A 19,974-nucleotide genomic window follows, 5' to 3' on the forward strand; every position below is an offset into this window, starting at 1 on the left:
CATGGTCTCAGTGCCGACCTTAGCCCGAAGGCAGAGGTGGTGCCGTAGCCTTATGCTTTTTTAGAAAAAGTTTTGGGGGGCAAGTGGGTCTTCCGTACTCACTGCACTCTGTTCGAGGCACGTCTTCGTACTCCAAGTCGATCTGTAATTCAGAATCCGACTCTGGAAGGAAGAGGACTTCTTCATGCTTAATCTTCGCTAAAGATCACCAGAGTGTGTTGAATGTTTTGGTGCTGCATATCATGCCGACAATCCCGTAGAATTTTCTTCGATCGAAATGACCTGCAGACGTCGCAGTCTTCTTCCTTGTGCTCCGGTGACAGGCACAAGTTATAAACTGGATGTAGGTCGGTGCGATGGTACTTGGCGTGGCACTGACAGAATTGGAACTGAGTTTGTTTTGTCTGCAGAAATGTGGACCAACAACACTAGGCCAGAGGACCGCCCCGGCCGAAGATAGCGTTTCCTGAACGATTCGATACCAGGAGAATGCGTCTGATAAGTGAATTGCGCACTGAGGGAACCCGAAAAACGGTTTCAAACTGTAGCGCAGCAATACGCTTCCGAACCCGATGGCGGGGAAGAACAATTTAACAATGGAGTCGATGCCCATGCGCACTATTACCGACAAGGAGTCCCCATACTACGTGACTGGAAAGACTTATTTGAAGAAAAACAACTTGGACCCAACACTAGATGGCAGGAGTATGCAAAGCATGTGAATCTACAGTACACATGCATCGAACACAAATACAAGGATATGTGTCCAAGTACACTGAAAAAAACCTAAGGTTAAAGTGATGTTATAGTAAGACCTGGTAATATCTAATTCTGCATTCATTCACTGAAACAGCCCTAGTTTAAAGTGAGGTTATAGTTAGGTGACATCTTGCCCCCCACCATGTTCCTTGTCATAAATTGTTATTTTAGAAGTTGTTTTGATTTTATCAATAAAGTGATAGAATAACACGAGACAGAATAGGTCATAAGTCGTGCAATATGCGAGGTCATAAGCAGTGAATGAGAGTGCGCATTGTTACTTTAAATAACTGGTGAATTTAAGTGATTTTTTTTAATGTAAAGGTATTACGATACTATTGCTACTGTTCCGCAAACCCAACCGTCCAGATATAAAAATATTTTGAACCTTAATTTCTTATAAAACACTGAACGGATTTAACCCAAATCATCCGCTTTCTAGATTAAGATATTTCTGCCAAATATGGCGTAAGGGCATTCAGCCATTTTGGCTGTAACGCTATTGAAAAAATAAAAAAATAAACATACCTATGGAGACTGCATGGAGAAATAAAGTTGGCACCTTCCCCCTTTTTTTGCCCCCGCCCGACCCCTGCTTGACACATAACCCTGAAACCTTTAGGAGGCTGAGGTGAATGAACCTTTTTCTGAAAAGTTTGTGAAGATTTGTCATGGTGCCAAAGACGTTATCAAAACAATCGATTTCCTATAGAAACTTGGTCCTCTCTGGAACTATACACTGCGTGTGAGTGTGCCAGTGGGTATACATGGACATGCCCACCCATACTCTTTCAGGTCAAGCATAGCAGTAGCACGCATGCGCTGCTCGCTCTGCGAGGCATGCTGTATTAGAGTATACACTGGAAGCCCTGCCCATTCTCCGTCCATATTGGTTATTGGCTTGTGTCATTGTCCTTTGTAAATGCTGGCTTCTGATTCGTAAATAGCCTTGTTAGTCCCTCCTGGGTACCGCCTTGTGTGCATTTGTTACCTCCCATAACGATTGGACTTTTTACTGGTGGTTTTCACACAGTCTGCTTTATAAGTTGGTGAGCACTATTTTCTTTAATGCTCTTCTCTTATTCTACCCATGACATTGCAGCACCCGTCCGCTTTTATATTATTCATGTATTTATTTACTCTACAGTGCGGTCCACTTCAACTATAGCAGCCGTGCTTATTTAATTTACGACGCTGTGCGCTTTCAAGCGGCCACTCATCTATAATAGTTATTTAATTTACAGAGCGGTCCGCTTTCAAGCGGTCGAGGGCCTTTATTTTCTTCTGAATGTGCCCCTTTTTATATGTATTGTTTACTTATTTATTTTGCAAGCACGGCACACTTATAGCAGCCACACACCTTATTTTCAGCTGGAGTGGCAGCCAATGGCGGACCCAAGCCTTTATTCCAACTACCACCCTCCCTCCCTCCCAATAGCGGTTGTAACCGGAAGAAGGCATCTCTCTGGCAATTAGAAGCTGCGAGCAGACACGTTCCAAGTCTGATTTCACTTCTATGGGTAAGTAGAAATGCTTGTTGTACATGCAGTAGGTCTCGTATTTACACAGGTTTCATCTATGGGCATTGTAAATGACAATGTCTTTTATGTTTTGGTTTTTAAAACAAATAAAAGGCATTGCCATTTACAATGCCAATAGCTTAAAGCTCCGGAATTGCGAGACTTATTGCATTGCAAATACTTTCTTTAAGGCAATGACAGCGGAGCAGGAACCTGAAAGTAAAGCTGGGAAGGGGAGTATTGGGAGAGCGGGGGTGTTTGAGGGATGACAGGGATGTTAAGGATAAATTTTTTCGCAAGCTCATCTTTGAGACCTGGGATATTCAAAACGTTTACCAAGCAACTACATCCCAGCACAAAGGAAAACAAGATATTATTGTCCTTAAAACCAATCGTACTACAGTAGCATGAGAACAAAGAATCCTCGTACATGCTTCAAGAAAAATACAACAGTAGTTAAGTGTTGCACAAAGACAGGAAAATTAGTACTTAAAATAAACAAACATCTCTTGCCATATAACAATACGATCCGACTTTTCATTTGAACCCACCAGACCAATGATAGACTTAAAGCATTAAGAGGTTCTCACGGTAGCAAAAACTAAAACCCATTTTCATAATGCATATGCAACAGACTTTCTCCTGAAGTCCCCACTTTAAATATAATCCAATAATATTTACTGCACCATTAAAAACCTGAGAGCCATGTACCCCACTCATGACAGTATCCAAGTGTTTCCTGCACATTCTTAGAACTAAAACGTAGTTTTTCATAATTTGTGGCAACTTGATCAATTTATTCCACGGACTGTTTAATAAATTTTTACATTTGGAGGTGGTATCTTTATTCAAACAAATGGTTCGGCAACAAGGTAAATTTGAAACAGATACACAAGACATTGGAAATTATAATTAAAAGTAGTTATTTTTTAATAGTTATTTAATTTGCAGATTCTGAAGCCTTTGCCAGCACTACCATTTTCATTGCTATACGTCTGTCCCGATTAAAGCCTTAAGTAATCTATCACTGGGTACCCAATTTCCAAAGATCAGTTAAATCTGTTTTTCATTTACAAGGGATTTTATTTATTTTAAATGTGCACTGGCTAGGCATGTGGATTTGTAGAACATATTAAATTGATAACATTGTTTACCACAGTTTCACTTTTAGAATACAAACCTTCATACGGTTCTCGGCTAACAATCTAGTCCTACAAAAAAAAAAAAAAAAAAAAAAAAAAAAAAAAAAAAAAACAACTGTCTGCAGTATCTGCTCAGCTACAAAAAAAAAAAAAAAAAACAGTTCACATTTGCAGACTCTAGGACCCAGTTTAAAGACAACACTGGTTGCACTGAACTCACCATGTCAAATTCTGCTTCCTTTTTAAAAACCGAATATGCTTCTTCATAGCCATTTGAACGAAGGTAATCAGCAATAGCTCGATTTCTAAAACAAAAGAATTCTTTATTACCATAGAGCAAGGTAAAAGCACTTTAAAGCTTAAGGTAACATTTGATGCACAACATTATTTTCAGAGAATATGATTAGATTCCCTTTCATTTCCAAATTAATTTTCTACACATTACAAATCAAATAATGTCGCAAAATGAGAATGCTCATGATGATTTAATATTGTTTATGCATAATTTATGTGGCTTGCACTTTTGCCTGAAAATGCTGGCAACTATAGTCTGACAAATTAGCCTCTGGCAACCAGATAAAACTAGACATACATTTTTCTTTCTGGCTCTAGTCACCACACAGATTTTTTTAAGTATCGGGGATACCTCGTATTATGAGGATATTATGAGGATATAATGCACTTAGTCTGATAGATTAATATAAATGTCTTACAAGCTGCTCCATTTCAATGTACAGTATATATATATATATATATATATATATATATATATATATATATATATATATATATTCACTAAAAAACCATAGGTTTCAGGCACGTTAGTTAGAAATGAGCATTTAAACATCAGAAATTCACTGAAAAAACCATGGGTTTTAGGGAAAGTTAGGTAGTTGGACATTTGACTCGAACAAAACCATAGAAATTCCCCCGTTATAGTTAGTTCAGCTAACTATAACTCGCGCCCCCGCAATGCATTGCTGATGACGTCACATATCACATCATTCATGACATGGTCAGTGACATCACTGATGACATCATCCAGTGACTGTTTCTGTAAAGTTTAGATATGTTTAATAGGGAAAGGCGTATAGAAGAATGAGTGGGTGTATAAGTGTCTGAATGGATGATTTAGTAGGTACGTGACCGAGTCTATAAATGAGTGATTAAACTTCTTACTGAATGCATGAGTTAGTGAGAAAACTGAATGTCTGTATCCGTCTGTTGGTGTGTAAGTGGCTGCATGGGTTTGCGAATAGCTACATGAGTGTCTATATGGGTTATTGATTGGTTGTCTGAGTATCTGTATGGGAGCCTGAGTGTTTGTGTGGGTGGGGTGTGTGACTCTGTACATAGATGTGTGAGTGGGTGATTCACTGGGTACATGGTTTCAAGAATGCATCTGTGATGGACTGTATGGGTGGGTGAGTGTGTATGGGAGTGTTACTGAGTGAATGTAGTGCATATGATAGTTCTGTACTGAGTGACCATAAGTATGAGTGACTGTACGGGTGAGTGAATGTGTGTGTGTGTGTAAACCTAAGAATCAGTGAGTGGGTATGCAGTTATTGGTGCTGGAGTGTCTATGGTTTTGAGAATGGCAGTCTAATTTAGAGTGGGTGTATCACAGGTTATATTTGGGTGTGAGAAGATGCATCAATTTATCACATGGATGATGTCACCAGTCATGTCATTTGAGATGTCAGTGATGTAATGTAATGTAATGTGATATCAGCAGTGCATTGCGGGGGAGCGAGTTATAGTTAGCTGAACTAACTATAACGGGGGAATTTCTATGGTTTGTACGAGTAAAATGTCCAACTAACTATAACTTTCCCTAAAACCTATGGTTTTTTCAGTGAATGAGATTTTTTAAACTCTCATTTCTAACTATAACATGCCTGAAACCTATGGTTTTTTCTGTGAATTGCAAAGGTTTTTTTAAACACGAATTTCTAACCATGCCTACAGAGGTAGGACATGTGAAGAAAGAAGAAATAACGCACAGAAAGAAGCAAACGAAATGCAGAAAGAGGCAACAGAAGTCTACAAAGACTAAGAAAAGAGGTCTTGTTGCGAATTCATCCTGTGCCCACAACTTTTTCCGACGGGTACTGGCGGTAACTGACTGACTAATCCGGTCTAGAGCCAGTGCTATGCTAAAATACACTTAGAATACAGTGAAAACACCTACATAAACTAGGGAACACTATGCATTGGGATACCTCTGTGATTAGCATGACCTCCTCTGTAAGGCCCTAGTACATAATAGGGCGGGGGGATTAAAACTACCTCTTTAAACGCGCCATGAGGCCCATTTGCACAGTGGTGAAGGGGGGCCCGGAGGTGACATGCGTGCAAACACGCCCTGTGGCGCGTTTCAAGTTGGGGGATAAAGTCCCCTTGAATCCTGAGGCTCCCTGGGGTCCAACTAGCCCACCAGGTACCTCCAGTAAGCGCCACAGAGCTGCGTTGCAGAGAGGTGTAAAAAAAGGGCAAGGCCTGGACCACCTCTCTGCAACGCAGCGCAGTGGCACTTACTGGAAGCACCTGTTAGGATAGTTGGCCCCCAGGGGCCCTCAGGATTGAAGGGGAATCAATTCCCCAACTTTAAACGCGCCACAGGGCGTGTTTGTACACGTCACCTTATGCCCCGCCCCCTCCCTTCACCACTGTGCAAACGCGTCCCATGGCGCTTTCCAAGTTGGGGGATTAAGACCCCTTGAATCCTGAGGCTCCCTGGGGTCCAACTAGCCCACCAGGTACCTCCAGTAAGCGCCACAGAGCTGCGTTGCAGAGAGGTGTAAAAAAAGGGCAAGGCCTGGACCACCTCTCTGCAACGCAGCGGCACTTACTGGAAGCACCTGTTGGGCTAGTTGGCCCCCAGGGGCCCTCAGGATTGAAGGGGAATGAATTCCCCAACTTTAAACGCGCCACAGGGCGTGTTTGCTCACGTCACCTTATGCCCCACCCCCTCCCTTCACCACTGTGCAAACGCGTCCCATGGCGCTTTTTAAGTTGGGGGATTAAGACCCCTTCAATCCTGAGGGTCCCTGGGGTCCAACTAGCCCACCATTTACCTTCAGTTAGCGCCACAGGGCTGTGTTGCAGAGAGGTGGTCTGAGGCCACGCCCCTTTTTACACCTCTGCAATGCAGCCCTGTGGCGCTTACTGGCAGTACCTGGTGGGCTAGTTGGCCCCCAGGGACCCTCAGGATTGAAGGGGAATTAATTCCCCCTCCTTAAAACGCGCCACAGGGCGCGTTTGCACACATGTCACATAAGGCCCAGCCCCCTCCCATCACCACTGTGTAAACGCACCCTGTGGCGCGTTTTAAGTCCCCTTGAATCTCGAGGGTGTCTGGGGGCCAACTAGCCCACCAGGTACCTCCAGTAAGTGCCACAGAGCTGCGCTGCAGAGGTGTAAAAAGGGGCGTAGTCTGGACCACCTCTCTGCAACGCTTACTGGAGGTACCTGGTGGGCTTGTTGGCCCCCAGGAACCCCACAGTATTGAAGGGCAATTAATTTTCCAACTTAAAACGTGCAACAGGGCGCGTTTGGAAAGTGTTGCTGGGAGGGGGCGGGGCCTCGGCGATGCCGGTGTTTCTCTTTTTTTTTTCAAAAGGAGAGCTGTGTGGCCCCCCTTCCTTCCTTCCATTTTTTATATCTTGGGAGGCGGGGTGGTCCCCGAGGCTCAGTTACGGACCCGCACATTTAAAGATTAGTGCCCAGGGGAGGTGGCGGTCCCCGGGGAGTGTAGGCGAGGCTCGAGCCCCTCCCCCACAGGTATATTTTTGAGAAAATGAAGCCCTGGTGGTGGCGGGCTGCGCAGTGTGCCCCCGTGATTATAATTACTCGGCCCCCCGCCTTTAAAAAAACAAGCCCCAGTGGTGGTGGTCCCCGGGGCCATGTACCCCCCGCAAATATTTACGCAAAGCCCCGGGGAGGGGGGGGGGGGGGGGGGCGGGTAGAGGATTTGGCCCCCCACACTTTTTCTGCTCCCAGGACCTGGCCCACCCAGGGGCTTCAATTAAACGAAGCGCAGGAGCCCGCACTTTGTTTTATTTCTATTTTCACGGCCGCATCCGCGGATCCTACACGCATCTCGCAGATTTTTTTACAAAAAAAAAAAATGCTTTTGTTTGGCCCAGGGGTTCCTTGTGGGATCCCCTAAGCAGGCCCAGGGGGTCAGGGTGTTTCTACCCTGCCCCTTTTCTTGTTTTGCGCATTTCTTTCTCTTTTCTTGAGCCTCGGTCCTACCGAGGCACAAGATGGCTGCCAACACTTACTGGTTTGAAGTGTTGACAGCCAATTAGAATGCAGCTTGTGATCAGCAGGGTGCGCGGATCCTCCGTGCCTCTAAATATCGAAACTTGTATTTTTGCTTTTCTCATGAACTACTGAACGGATTTACACCATTAAAAAAAAAAAGGATGCTTTCTGAAGCCAGCCCTACCTTTTTTGCCAAATTTGGTGTAATTCCGTTCAGCAGTTCCAGCTGAAGCCGTGTCTAAAGTTTACTATGGGAAATTTATTTTTTGACCTATTTTTTAAATCTCAGGCACTACTGGATTTACACCATTTAAAAAAAAAAAGGTCTCTTTCTGAACCAAGGGCTACCTTTTTGCCAAATTTGGTGCAATTCCGATCAGCAGTTCGGGCTGTAGTCGTGTCTAAAGTTTCCTATGGGAAATAACATGGAGAAAACGCGTTTTGGGACCCCCTTTTTTCTCGGCCCCCGCTTGGCGAATCACCCAGAAGCTTTCAGCATAGGCGTTGACCGGAACGGCCCATAAGTTTTGAAAATTTCGCAAAGATTCGTCAACCGGCGCCAAAGTTATTGGGAAAACAAAAAACGAGTTTTCTATGAAAAATAGGTCCGAACTATAACTACCTACTGGCAACCGCCAGTAGGTATGAATATGCTACTTACCAGTATGCATCTGTTCTTGCCATGTAGAGCTGCAGAGCCACACACTTAGGATAAGATCGCCATCTGGTGTTGGGCTCGGATGATTGCAGGTTGTTGTTGTCTTCGGAAGAAGCCTTTTGGTCACGAGATATGGGACTCCTCCTCTGGACAACAGTGCGCATGGGCATCCACTCCATCCTCAGATTGTTTTACGCCATGATGGGAAATGGAGTGTATAAGAATAAAGAGAAAGGATGTCCATGTGTAATGTCAAATTAAGACAATGCTGGAACAGATACAGGTCCCAGGGAGGCAGGTGGGCGTGTGTGGCTCTGCAGCTCTACATGCCAAGAACAGATGCATACTGGTAAGTAGCATATTCCGTTCGAGGCATATGAGCTGCAGCTCACACACTTAAGAGAGACTATATAGCAGTGTCTCCCCTAGCGGTGGTCACCTGTATCTGTTGCAGCAGTTTGGAATAGAGTTTTTAGGACAGCTTGGCCCACGGAAGCTTGTTGTTTGGATTGCACATCAACACAGTAATGTTTAGTGAAGGTGTGTGTGGTAGACCATGTGGCTGCCTTGCAAATATCTTTTAAGGGAATGTTCCCTAAGAATGCCATGGAAGCCCCTATTTTACGCGTGGAGTGCGCTCTAGGGGAAACTGTAAGAGTGCGTTTAGCTTTTTGGTAACATATTTGGTTACATTTAACTATCCACCTGGCTATACCGGATTTTGAAATGGGGTTGCCTTTATGTGGTGGAGAGAAAGCAACAAACAGTTGTTTGGTTTTGCGAAAAGGTTTGGTTCTGTCGATGTAATGAAGCAAGGCTCTTGTAACATCTAAGGTATGAAGGGCTCTCTCAGCTACTGAGTCTGCATTAGGGAAGAAGACTGGCAGCTCGACTGATTGGTTAAGATGGAAAGGGGAAATTACTTTTAGTAGGAATTTTGGGTTTGTCTTAAGAACCACTTTGTTACGATGTAGTTGTAGGAATGGTTCTTCAATAGTTAAGGCCTGTATCTCACTTACCCTTCGCAGGGATGTGATCGCGATAAGGAAAGCCACTTTCGATGTAAGGAATTGCAGTTCGCATTTGCATAGGTTCAAATAGAGGGCCCATGAGCCTTGTTAGAACAATATTTAGATTCCACACTGGGGAAGGTGGTAATCTTGGAAGAATAATTCTTTTGAGACCTTCCATGAAGGCTTTGATGGCTGGTACCTTAAATAGTGACAAGTGTAGTCTATTTTGTAAGTAAGCTGCTAACGCTGCTAGGTGTAGACGTATGGAGGAATGCGCTAAATTGCATCTTTGCAAGTGTAGTAAATAGCAAATAATGTTTTGGATGGAAGCATCCAGTGGACGTATATCATTCTTAGTGCAGTAAATGGCAAATCTTTTCCATTTTGCAGCATAACATGCCCTAGTAGTAGGTCTTCTAGCTTCTTTTATGATATTCATACAGTCTGGTGGGAGGTTGAGGTAACCGAACTCTAAGACTTCAGGAGCCAGATCGCCAAGTTCAGTTGCTGTGGATCTGGGTGTCTGATTTCTCCATGGTTCTGGATTATATAGGCCGGGGAAAGGCGCAGTTTTTGATGTGGAACTAGCGATAGTTCCAGAAGTGTTGTGAACCAGGGTTGACGTGCCCAAGTGGGAGCTACTAGAATCAGTTTTAGAGACTGTTTGAGCTTGCGTACCACAAATGGAATGAGTGGGAGAGGCGGAAAAGGGTACGCAAATCTGCCTGACCAGTTCATCCATATTGCACTGCCCTTCGACTGTGGGTGTGGAAACCTGGCGGCGAAGGTTGGGCATTTTGCGTTTGTGTGTGGCGAACAGGTCTATGTCTGGTTGGCCCCATTTTTGGAAGAATGGGAATAGTACTTTGGGGTGTAATTCCCATTTGTGGATTTGTTGTGTCTGTCGACTTAGGAGATCGGCAACCTGGTTGTGAACCCCTGGAAGGTGTTCCGCTAGCAGGTAGATGTTTTGGGGAATTGCCCATCTGTGCGAGTTGGGACAGTTGGAGAGAAAGTGTTCCCCCCTGTTTTTGTATGTAATACATGGTCGTCATGTTGTCTGTGCGGATGAGGACAGTTTTGTTCCTTAAATGTAGTTGAAAGGATTTCAGTGCTAGGAACACCGCTAGAAGTTCTAGGTGATTGATATGGAGCAGTTTTTGTTGAGTGGTCCATCTGTCCTGAGTGGTGTGTTGAAGGAGATGGGCTCCCCACCCTATGAGAGATGCGTCGGTCGTCAGCACTACTTGTGGAAGAGGCTCTAAGAACGGTCGCCCTTTGGACAGGTTGATGGTGTTCCACCATTTTAGTGAGCTAAGTGAGCGACTGTCCACCAACACCAGATCGGTAAGTTATCGTGAGCCTGGTTCCACTGTTGTGCTAGACATTCTTGCAAGGGACGCATTTGAAGTCGTGCGTGAGGCACAATGGAGATGCATGACGCCATCATGCCTAACAGTTGCATAAACACTCTTGCTGGAAGAGTGTGGAGTTTGAAATTTTAAGATGAGGTTTTGTATGTTGGCTATCCTGGCAGTGCTGGGATAAGCTGTGACCTTGGAAGTATCTATGGTGGCTCCCAGATATTGATGTATGTGGGAGGGTTTCAGTTGAGATTTGGGATAGTTGATGGTAAATCCCAAGTCGTGTAGGGTTTGAATAGTGCGGCGAGTGTGGAGAACGCATTTGTCGAAAGTATTGGCTTTTATGAGCCAATCGTCGAGATACGGGAAGACGTGAATATGTTGTCTCCTGAGGAGCGCTGCCACTACTGCTAAGCATTTGGTGAATACCCTGGGTGCAGTTGTTACTCCGAATGGGAGGACTGTAAACTGATAGTGCTGTACGTCTACCACAAATCTTGGGTACTTCCTGTGAGCAGGATGCATGGGGATGTGAAAGTATGCGTCCTTGAGTTCCAATGTGGCAAGGAAGTCGTCTTGCTGAAGTAGTGGGAGGACTTGTTGGAGAGTGATCATATGGAAGTGATCTGAGTGTATGTACTAATTTAGTAGTCTGAGGTAGAGTGTGGGTCTTAAGGTCTCGTCCTTTTTGGGAATTAGGAAGTATAGAGAATATACTCCTGTACCCTGATGTTGGAGTGGAACTAGTTCTATTGCGTGTTTTTGAAGCAAGGACCGAATTTCCTGTTTGAGGAGTGTAAGATGGTGTGGTGACATTGGACGGTGTTTGGGTGGTATGTGTGGGGGGTGTTTGTGAGTTCAAGGCAGTAACCAAACTGGATAATTTGTCTTACCAACTTGTCTGTTGTGATGGAATTCCAGACAGGTAGGAACTGTTGGAGTCTGCCCCCGACCGGAGTGGAATGGTCTGGGGGGAGCGGGGGCAAGTCACTGTTTAGTGGCTGGAGAGGTGCGGGTGTTGGTATTGCCCCGACCTCGGCCCTTGGTGTGGTTTCCCCTATATCCTCCTCTAAAATATCCTCTGTTAGGGGATGTTTGTACGGAGTTTTTGAAAGTGGAAGAGGTGTCTGTTCCAACATTTTTGGAGGCTCCCCTATAGAAGGAGCGGCGAAAGGAGCCTCGCGGTTGTGGAGACTAATGCTCCCATTGATTTAGCAGTCTCTTTATCTTTTTTCATCTTCTCCAGTGCAGTATCTACTGCGGGCCCAAATAGTTGCTCTTGGTTGAATGGTTGACCAAGTATTGTTGTTTGTACTTCCGGCTTAAAGCCTGAAATACGTAGCCATGCATGTCGTCTAAGTAGTATGCTCGTGTTGACCGCCCTAGAAGCAGTGTCCGCGGCGTCTAGTGCACATTTGATTGATGCGTTAGATAGGAGTTTTCCCTCTTGGATGAGGTCATTGGCCTGGGATTTGTATTGATCTGGCAGGTGTTGTAAAAGATCTAACTGATCATAATGAGCCCTGTTATATCGGGCTAATAGGGCTTGTGTGTTGGCATTACGCCAATGGTTAGCAGCTTGTGCTGCAACTCTTTTGCCGGAGACCTTTAAGAGCTTGGACTCTTTGTCTGGGGGCGGTGTCTCTCCTGTCGTTTGGGAGTTAGCCTGCTTTCTAGCGTTTGAAACTAGTAAAGAGTCTAGCGGGAGCTGTGCTTTAATGTACGCGGGATCCTGTGGGGCAGGTCTATTTTTTTTTCAATTCGGGGGTTAAACACCCTAGCTCTGACGGGGTCTTTAAAAACCTCTGTGGCGTGTTTTATGACCCCCTTAATCATGGGCAAGATCTGAACTGATTTTTGCGAATGTGTCTAGAAGAAAATCTTCTTCGGGTGTATCTGAGTGCACGGTGACGCCATGGAAGAGCGCCGCCCTGTTTAGCAGCTGCCCAAACCCTAGGTGGTCATCTGGAGGGGAGGATTTGGAGGGGTATGTAGTGGGATCAGGAATATCAGGTAAAGGGTAAGCCCAGTCATCTAAGGGTGCCGTATCCGGGAGTGTGAAAGGATCATTAGGATCATTAAGGTCATCCGGATCACCCCCTCCCACCAAGTCATCATCATCATGCTGTGGAGGTGGTGTATGTGAAGGAGATGGTAGAGGAGAAGGAGATGGGGGCAGGGGGGGTGGAATGAGAGGTGATATAGGAGAGGAAGGACGAATGGGTGAGGTGGCGAAGTCCTTCTTTATGGGAGCTGGAGGAGGTGTTGTGTCCAGCTTCCTTTTCTTCCTTTTCTTGTATGTCACAGCGGTGACATGTCCGGTTTTTGGATTGATATAAATCCTTTTTTGCGTGGGATCAGGGCGAAAAAGTTCCTCATTGTCCGAAAGTGGCTTTGGTGCAGACTTTTTCGGTTCAGATCTATGTTTTGGATGATCAGTAGAGTCTTTTTGTGGAGAAGTGTGGCTCAATGATTAGAGCGGCAGACCCTGATGCAGCGGTCTAGCCAGGGACCAGGGTTCAATTCCCCGCCTCGGCGGGTCTTGGGCTCAAAAATTCCACGGACCTGATAATTCTCGCCTCGGTGCCTATTCCAATCATGGAGTCCCACTCTGCAACTCTGGGCAATAGCTTGCTTAATCTCCACAACGGCCCCCACAACGCTAAGGATGCCTGGCCTCCACCTTGGAGGTGCCCAGGAGTGGACGCCTCACAGGGAAAGCCAGGATGGGTTCCACAGCGGTATTCGTACAAGCGCCTTGAGACCCTTGCGGGTGAGTAGTGCGCTATACAAGTATCAAATTTACATTTTTGGGACTTTTTTTGGCACCGATTATGGTTTTGGTGCCGATGATGATTTCGGTGCCGAAGAACTTTTCGGTGCCGGTGGGGATTTCGGTCTCGATGGTTTCGGAGCCTGCTTTGGTGCCGAGAGGTGTTGAGTCTTCGGTGCCGAAGGTATTGTGGGCACAATGACATGTGGTTTGCTCGAGCCCGAGCCACCTGTAGGCTTATATTTCTTCGGAGCCGAGCCCGAGGGCGGGCTTCCGAAGACGATTTTCGGTCGCGACTGGGGCCAGATGGCGGAGTCTTGACCTGTGCCTTTTTTGGGGGGGTTGGGGTAGGGGCACTGGTACTCACTCGTTGCCCCGGAGTGATGAGGTCATCAGAATCGTCCGCTTCGGATACGATTTGGAGGTCTTCGGAATCGTCTTCCGGTACATCCTGGGCAAAGATGTTCTCTGGTTCTGGAGCTGGTCTGGCCAGGATATGGCGTCGAGCTCTTCGGTCCCGGAGGCTTTTCTTGGAGCGGAATGCGGCGCAGGCAGGACAGCTGGATTAGTTATGTTCCGGCGAGAGGCACAGGTTGCAGACCTCATGGTGGAACTTTGCTCCACATTGGGGGCATTTTTTAAAAGGTGTCCTTTCCATGAGCCGTATCAGGAACCGGTCCGATTGGATTTCGACGTCGAGTTGTAAATGTTTTTGGTTTCGAAAGCTGGATTTTCAGAAGTTTTCAGCCGGAGTGGAAAAGTTCATCCGAACCCAATGGCGGAAAAAAACAATCTGAGGATGGAGTGGATGCCCATGCGCACTGTTGTCCAGAGGAGTCGTCACCTATCTCGTGACCAAAAGGCTTCTTCCGAAGACAACAACAACCTGCAATCATCCGAGCCCAACACCAGATGGCGATCTTATCCTAAGTGTGTGATCCGCAGCTCATATGCCTCAAACATTATATATATATACACACGCACATTTTCTCTTATTTTCTAACACCAGACAGAATAGAAGAGCATTTAACCGATCTGTGCTCTACATTGCACAACCTAGAGGGTATCTCTATGGCTCTCCGTGGACCGACTCTGGTTCACAGTTGGTTCCCATTGGCAGCTCAGTATAGCATAATGAAACTCTGGGCCATAGATCACTTAATCTCCTCAATGGCCCCAGAGCCTTGAAACCCTTAAAGGGGAGACATGTTCGTTCTTTACAAATAAGAATATTATTTTGCACATGCAAGTTGAATGGCAGCATGGAGTGCATGCAAGGCAAGGAGCCCAAAAAACAGATATCACAAATACAAACAGTGGGATTTGTGAGAGTTTCCCCAGATGATCTGCAATACACAAGTTATCTAACTTCAAGAAATGGGCTAATGTTCGGTATCTGATCCGTTGTTCACTTAATTTAGGAAATTTACCGATAGTAAGGGTTAATCAAGCCTGATCACAGCGGCTCCTTTTCCAAATCGACAAGTGTCTTCAATTTTTGTTTAAGAATCAGAATTGAGCCGACATATTGCACGTGCCATAACAAGAGATGTTCTATCAGGACATAAGCTGTTCAGGGACAAAGTTCAATCAGGATTTTGCATGCTACAGCTAAAAGCTCTTACAATTGGTGAACTGCAAGCATTATCAACTATGACAGTATAAAACCTCTTCTCAAAGCTATAATACAATGTGTGAACTCCAAAATGACAATTATAGTGCAAAGAAGCAGATTCTATCAAATTATTGAAGGAGCATTTCTTACATCGAAAGGAAAATTAAACATGGTAAGTATAAAAAAAAAAATATTCAAGACTGTACAGTTCCTCGCAGTAAGCAGAGATCGACCTCCACAAGAGAAATGTAATACCCGTTGGGGAGGTAAACCTTTATGAGCCATGCAATGCCAAATAACAATACTAACTATCAAACATATATTTCATCCCTCAATTCGTAGGCACTTGTGCAGCTAGGCGATAACCACTGGAGCGGTTTAGAAGCAATATATTTTTCAATCTGCATGAAATTGAACACTCATGAACGATCCTATACAATATAGAACAAACATGAATGGATGGGGATTACGGGAGGAATCCAAAACGTTTCAGCAGAAGAAAGGGGATAGTAATTTACTCAACATACACAATTATCGAACTGCTCCATGTGTCTACCACCGATTTACAGCCACCCTCTGCAGTGCACCATCTTCACCTAGTGGGTTTATACCTTTATTTTTCCCAAAAACGTCCTCACTACATGCTTTGTAGTAGCAAATGCAACAGACATTTCTCTGTGATGACCAGCCAAAAATAGCATAGCACATAAGGGGTAACACACTAAACCTAGTGTTCAGGGTAACAAATCAGATATGCAAGACAATGAACAACCCCTTGGAGAAAGAAGGCGGCCTATCCTCCCTAAGTCAATGAAAAGCGCGTACGACTTATCACTACAGCATATTAATATAACTTGTAAATTCTAATGAATCAACATATCCATTTTAATAGAAAGATTTAGTAGAATATTTTAAGGTGCAGGTGCTCCACAAATGGCATGGTGCAAAGTGACATATGTGAATAAATACAATATGTACAGTCAAGGACCTGATGCTAGGGAAGATTCTAAAGTTCAGTGAATGAAAAAGTGAGTACACATCAGTCCTCTGTCGATACTTCATACAATTTATAGTCTGAATATCCACAGATTGACTCAGCCACTACTGCGAAAATAGTTCAGCCATGGACACCGATCTCTGTTCAGTATTAGATCTGTACAGAGGATTGAATGCTCCTTTTCTAAAGAAATCAAAGTAATTTTAGTCACCGTGCTGTGTTGGCTTTTTTTCATAATAGATTCTCAATTTCTGAAAGCCAATGTGTTGCCTTGGCTACCATCTAGGTCCTGATGACACCGTTATAAACAGTGTAGGGTTGAAATATCGACTTTTACTAAAGGATTGATGTTGATGGATCACTTTTTCATCAATTCATGTTTATTTGCGGGGGGTTCAAAACGTTATTTTGGCGCTAATATTCACCTAACTAAAACCTTTGGGTATTTTCGTTAAATTTAAGTTTTTTTAAATCTTAATTAAAATATATTACCAAATCATAACTAGAACACTACTTTACCTTTGTTTTCTTAAGTGAATTTCAGATTTTTCTTTTTTTCTTTATATAAAGCAATATTTTGTTTTCATTCGCAAAACAAACCACCGGCAGGCATGGCGTTTGGTCATGAACAGCGTGGGGTTGGCTTCAGGGCTGGCGTTCAAACCACCCCCTGCAAACAACCAACCCCACAGGGCCTTTGGCCGTGCGCAGCTGGCCAACCACCCTGCGGGTGGCGAAAACTCCAACCCCACCACCCCGCTAACGGGGGGAGGGAGGCCACGTTGGCCCTTTTCTAAGCCTTATTAGGCGCCAACTACCCATACCATGGGGCCAATTGCAATTATTGGGGCTCAAGTGAGATTCTCGCTCAAGTCCCTCGCACCTAACAGTCCAGCTATACAAATATTTTTGGTTCTTAATTCTTCAAAATCTACCAAACAAATTTACACCAAATTACAAAACCGGTTTAAGGTCTAGCTTCCTGCCAAATTTGATGTCATTCTGTCCGGATGTTTTTGCAGTAGCACTGTCTAAAGTCAAAAGGCAAAAACAGCACTTTTTTGGTACGTTTCTTGAAGCTACTTCAAACTGTGCTAAAGTTCTAAGGAAAACAAAATCTCCGGAAAAAAAAACCCCCCCAAGTTTACCTACCCAGTGGCCACCACAAAACGTTACAAAAACGTGCTTTTTTTGCCTACTTTGGCATAGAAAGTTTCGAGCATAGAGCAAGACCAAAAAAAAAAAAAAAAAAAAAAAAAAAAAAAGGAGGGGGGGAGATTTTTAAATCTACTGCCAAAAGGGAGCGAACAATAAGTCTGCTCACAGCCTACGGGAGATTTAAAAATGCTTCAGCCGGCTGGGAACAGACTTGTGTTCCAAAACAACACCTATATTGCTCCCGCCTGGCAGGAGGAAGCATAATTAGCTGTTCCCACTGGGCATGAGCAATTTAGGCTACAACATGCAGGGAGCCAGCTGTGGCCACAGGGGCCCTAGTGCTCCCCCCACAGCCTGTAAAGTGGTGCTTGGAGGGTGCCCTGAGTGGGCACGCACCTATTAATGGAGGCCCTGGGAAATGGGGTCCTTAGTGAATGAGGAGGCATGCAGAGAAGGCCACGTGGCCCCCCTCTACACTTTATATAGCAATTTGGCCCAGGGGCATGTTGTCCCCAGGCCAATTAAAACTTAGGACGAGAGGCTTCATACCCCGCCTCCCCCTACTGAACAAGTTACTTACCTTCAGTAACGCATTATCTGGTAGAAACTATCTAACTGCAGATTCCTTACCTTTGAATTTCCCAGGCGTCAGGTTGGATCCGGAAACTTTTGCTGAGCAATACCCCTTGCGCTCAACGTCGGGTGGCTTCTTTTGGCTCCGCGTGATATCGGTTAGGACGTTGCGGTGCCTTTATAGGAGACACCCAGGCGCGCGGACGTCACGGCAGAAGCGCAGAGCCACGAAGTAACTAACGTAGTCGTGTGCAAAACTAGGGCCCTGAAAGGGGGTAAAAGCAACCCTAGTCCTACTACATCAGTCTGTAAAGCGGAGACGAGGGTGGGGCTGTAAGGAATCTGCAGCTAGATAGTTTTACCACCAGATAAGTTACCGAAGTGAAGTAACTTGTTCATCTGATAGACTTCTAGCTGTAGATTCCTTACCTTTGAATCAGATACCCGAGCCATACCATCACGGCGGTGGGTTGCAGACTTATGATATAAACGAAGAATTCTTGCAGGACTGAACGGGCAAAGTGCCTGTCCCTGCGCACTTGACCATGAAGGTAATGCTTTGCAAACGTTTAACACAAAAGGATCTAGGAAAAAGTACCGCACTTATCTGACTACTGGGAAGGAATATGCTACTTACCAGTATGCATCTGTTCTTGGCATGTAGAGCTGCAGATCTACACACTTGCATAGATCGCCATCTGGTGTTGGGTCCAGATGTATGCGCTTGTTTTTGTCCTGGAAAGTCGGTGGAAGTCACGAGGTATGTGACTCCTCCTTAGCATCATAGTGCGCATGGGCATCGGCTCCATCCTCAGATTGTTTTTCGCCAGCAGGGAAATGATGAAGCTTTGTACTAAACAGAAAGATGCCCTTGTATAGTGTATCTAAATAAGATAATACTGGAACAGATTAAGGAAGCCGGGGAGGCGGGTGGGCGTGTGTAGATCTGAAGCTCTACATGCCAAGAACAGATGCATACTGGTAAGTAGCCTATTCCGTTCGAGGCATATGAGCTGCAGATTACACACTTTTGCATAGATCGTATAGCAGTCCCACCTCTAGTGGCAGCCACCACTATCTGTTGCAGTAGTCTAAAATAGGGTTTTGAGTACAGCTTGGCCCACACTGGCTTGTTTCGTTTGCACATCTACACAGTAGTGTTTAGTGAACGTATGTGGTGTAGACCATGTAAATGCTTTGCAGATATCATCTAATGGAATGTTGCCTAAGAATGCCATAGAGGCCCCTATTTTTCTTGTAGAGTGGGCTCTAGGAGGAACAGTTAGTGTTTTGCTTTGTGGTAGCAAATTTGTATGCATTTAACAATCCATCTGGCTATCCCGGACTTAGATATGGGATTGCCTTTGTGTGGTGGTGAGAAAGAAATGAAAAGTTTAGTTTTCCGAAAATGTTGTGTTCTTTCAATGTAATAGAGTAATGCTTTTTTAACGTCTAAAGTAGGAAGAGCTCTTTCTGAGACTGTGGTTGCGAGAAGAAAACGAGCAACACCACAGATTAAGAGGGAAATGACTTTAGGGAGGAATTTAGGATTAGTGCAGAGAACCACCTTATTATGGTGCATTTGTAAGAATGGTTCCTGAATAGTTAGGGCTTGTAGTTCACTAACTCTTCTTAGAAAAGTTATGGCCACTAGGAAAGCAACTTTCCATGTTAAGAATTGTAGCTCACATTAATGTAGAGGTTCAAACGGAGACCCATCATTCGTGTGGGCACGATATTTAAATTCCACACAGGTTAGGGTGGAGCTCTGGGAGGAATTATCTTTTTGAGGCCTTCCATAAAGGCTTTGATGGCAGGCACTCTAAATAGCGATAAATGTTGTATATTTTGTAGGTATGCTGCTATAGCAGCAAGGTGTAGCCGAACAGACGTGTAGGCCAAGTTGCACCTTTGTAGGTGTAGTAGGTAGGATATGAGGTGTTGGATAGACACATCTAGGGGATTGATGGTATTGTTATGGCAATATATCACAAATTGTTTAGATTCGGCTGCATAGCAGGCTCTAGTGGTATGGTGTCTAGCCTTTTTAATGACGTTCATACAGTCAGGAGGAAGGTTAAGATAACCGAACTCTAAGATTTCAGGAGCCAGATCGCAAGGTTCAGCTGA

At 44.7% G+C, this 19,974-nt stretch overlaps 1 protein-coding gene across 8 annotated transcripts in view; it reads right to left on the minus strand.

Moving 5' to 3' along the window:
• The window catches only part of PAFAH1B1 (platelet activating factor acetylhydrolase 1b regulatory subunit 1), a 480,612-nt gene that overhangs the window by 337,436 nt on the left and 123,202 nt on the right, over window positions 1-19,974 (minus strand). For all 8 annotated transcript variants that reach the window (XM_085649933.1, XM_085649934.1, XM_085649932.1 and 5 more), the window contains one exon: window positions 3,642-3,726. In XM_085649933.1, coding sequence (XP_085506059.1) covers window positions 3,642-3,726 — 85 coding nt within the window. The remainder of the gene's footprint in view (window positions 1-3,641; window positions 3,727-19,974) is intronic.

The sequence above is a fragment of the Triturus cristatus genome, chromosome 3_2, assembly GCF_964204655.1.
Source record: "Triturus cristatus chromosome 3_2, aTriCri1.1, whole genome shotgun sequence".
NCBI lineage: Eukaryota > Metazoa > Chordata > Amphibia > Caudata > Salamandridae > Triturus > Triturus cristatus.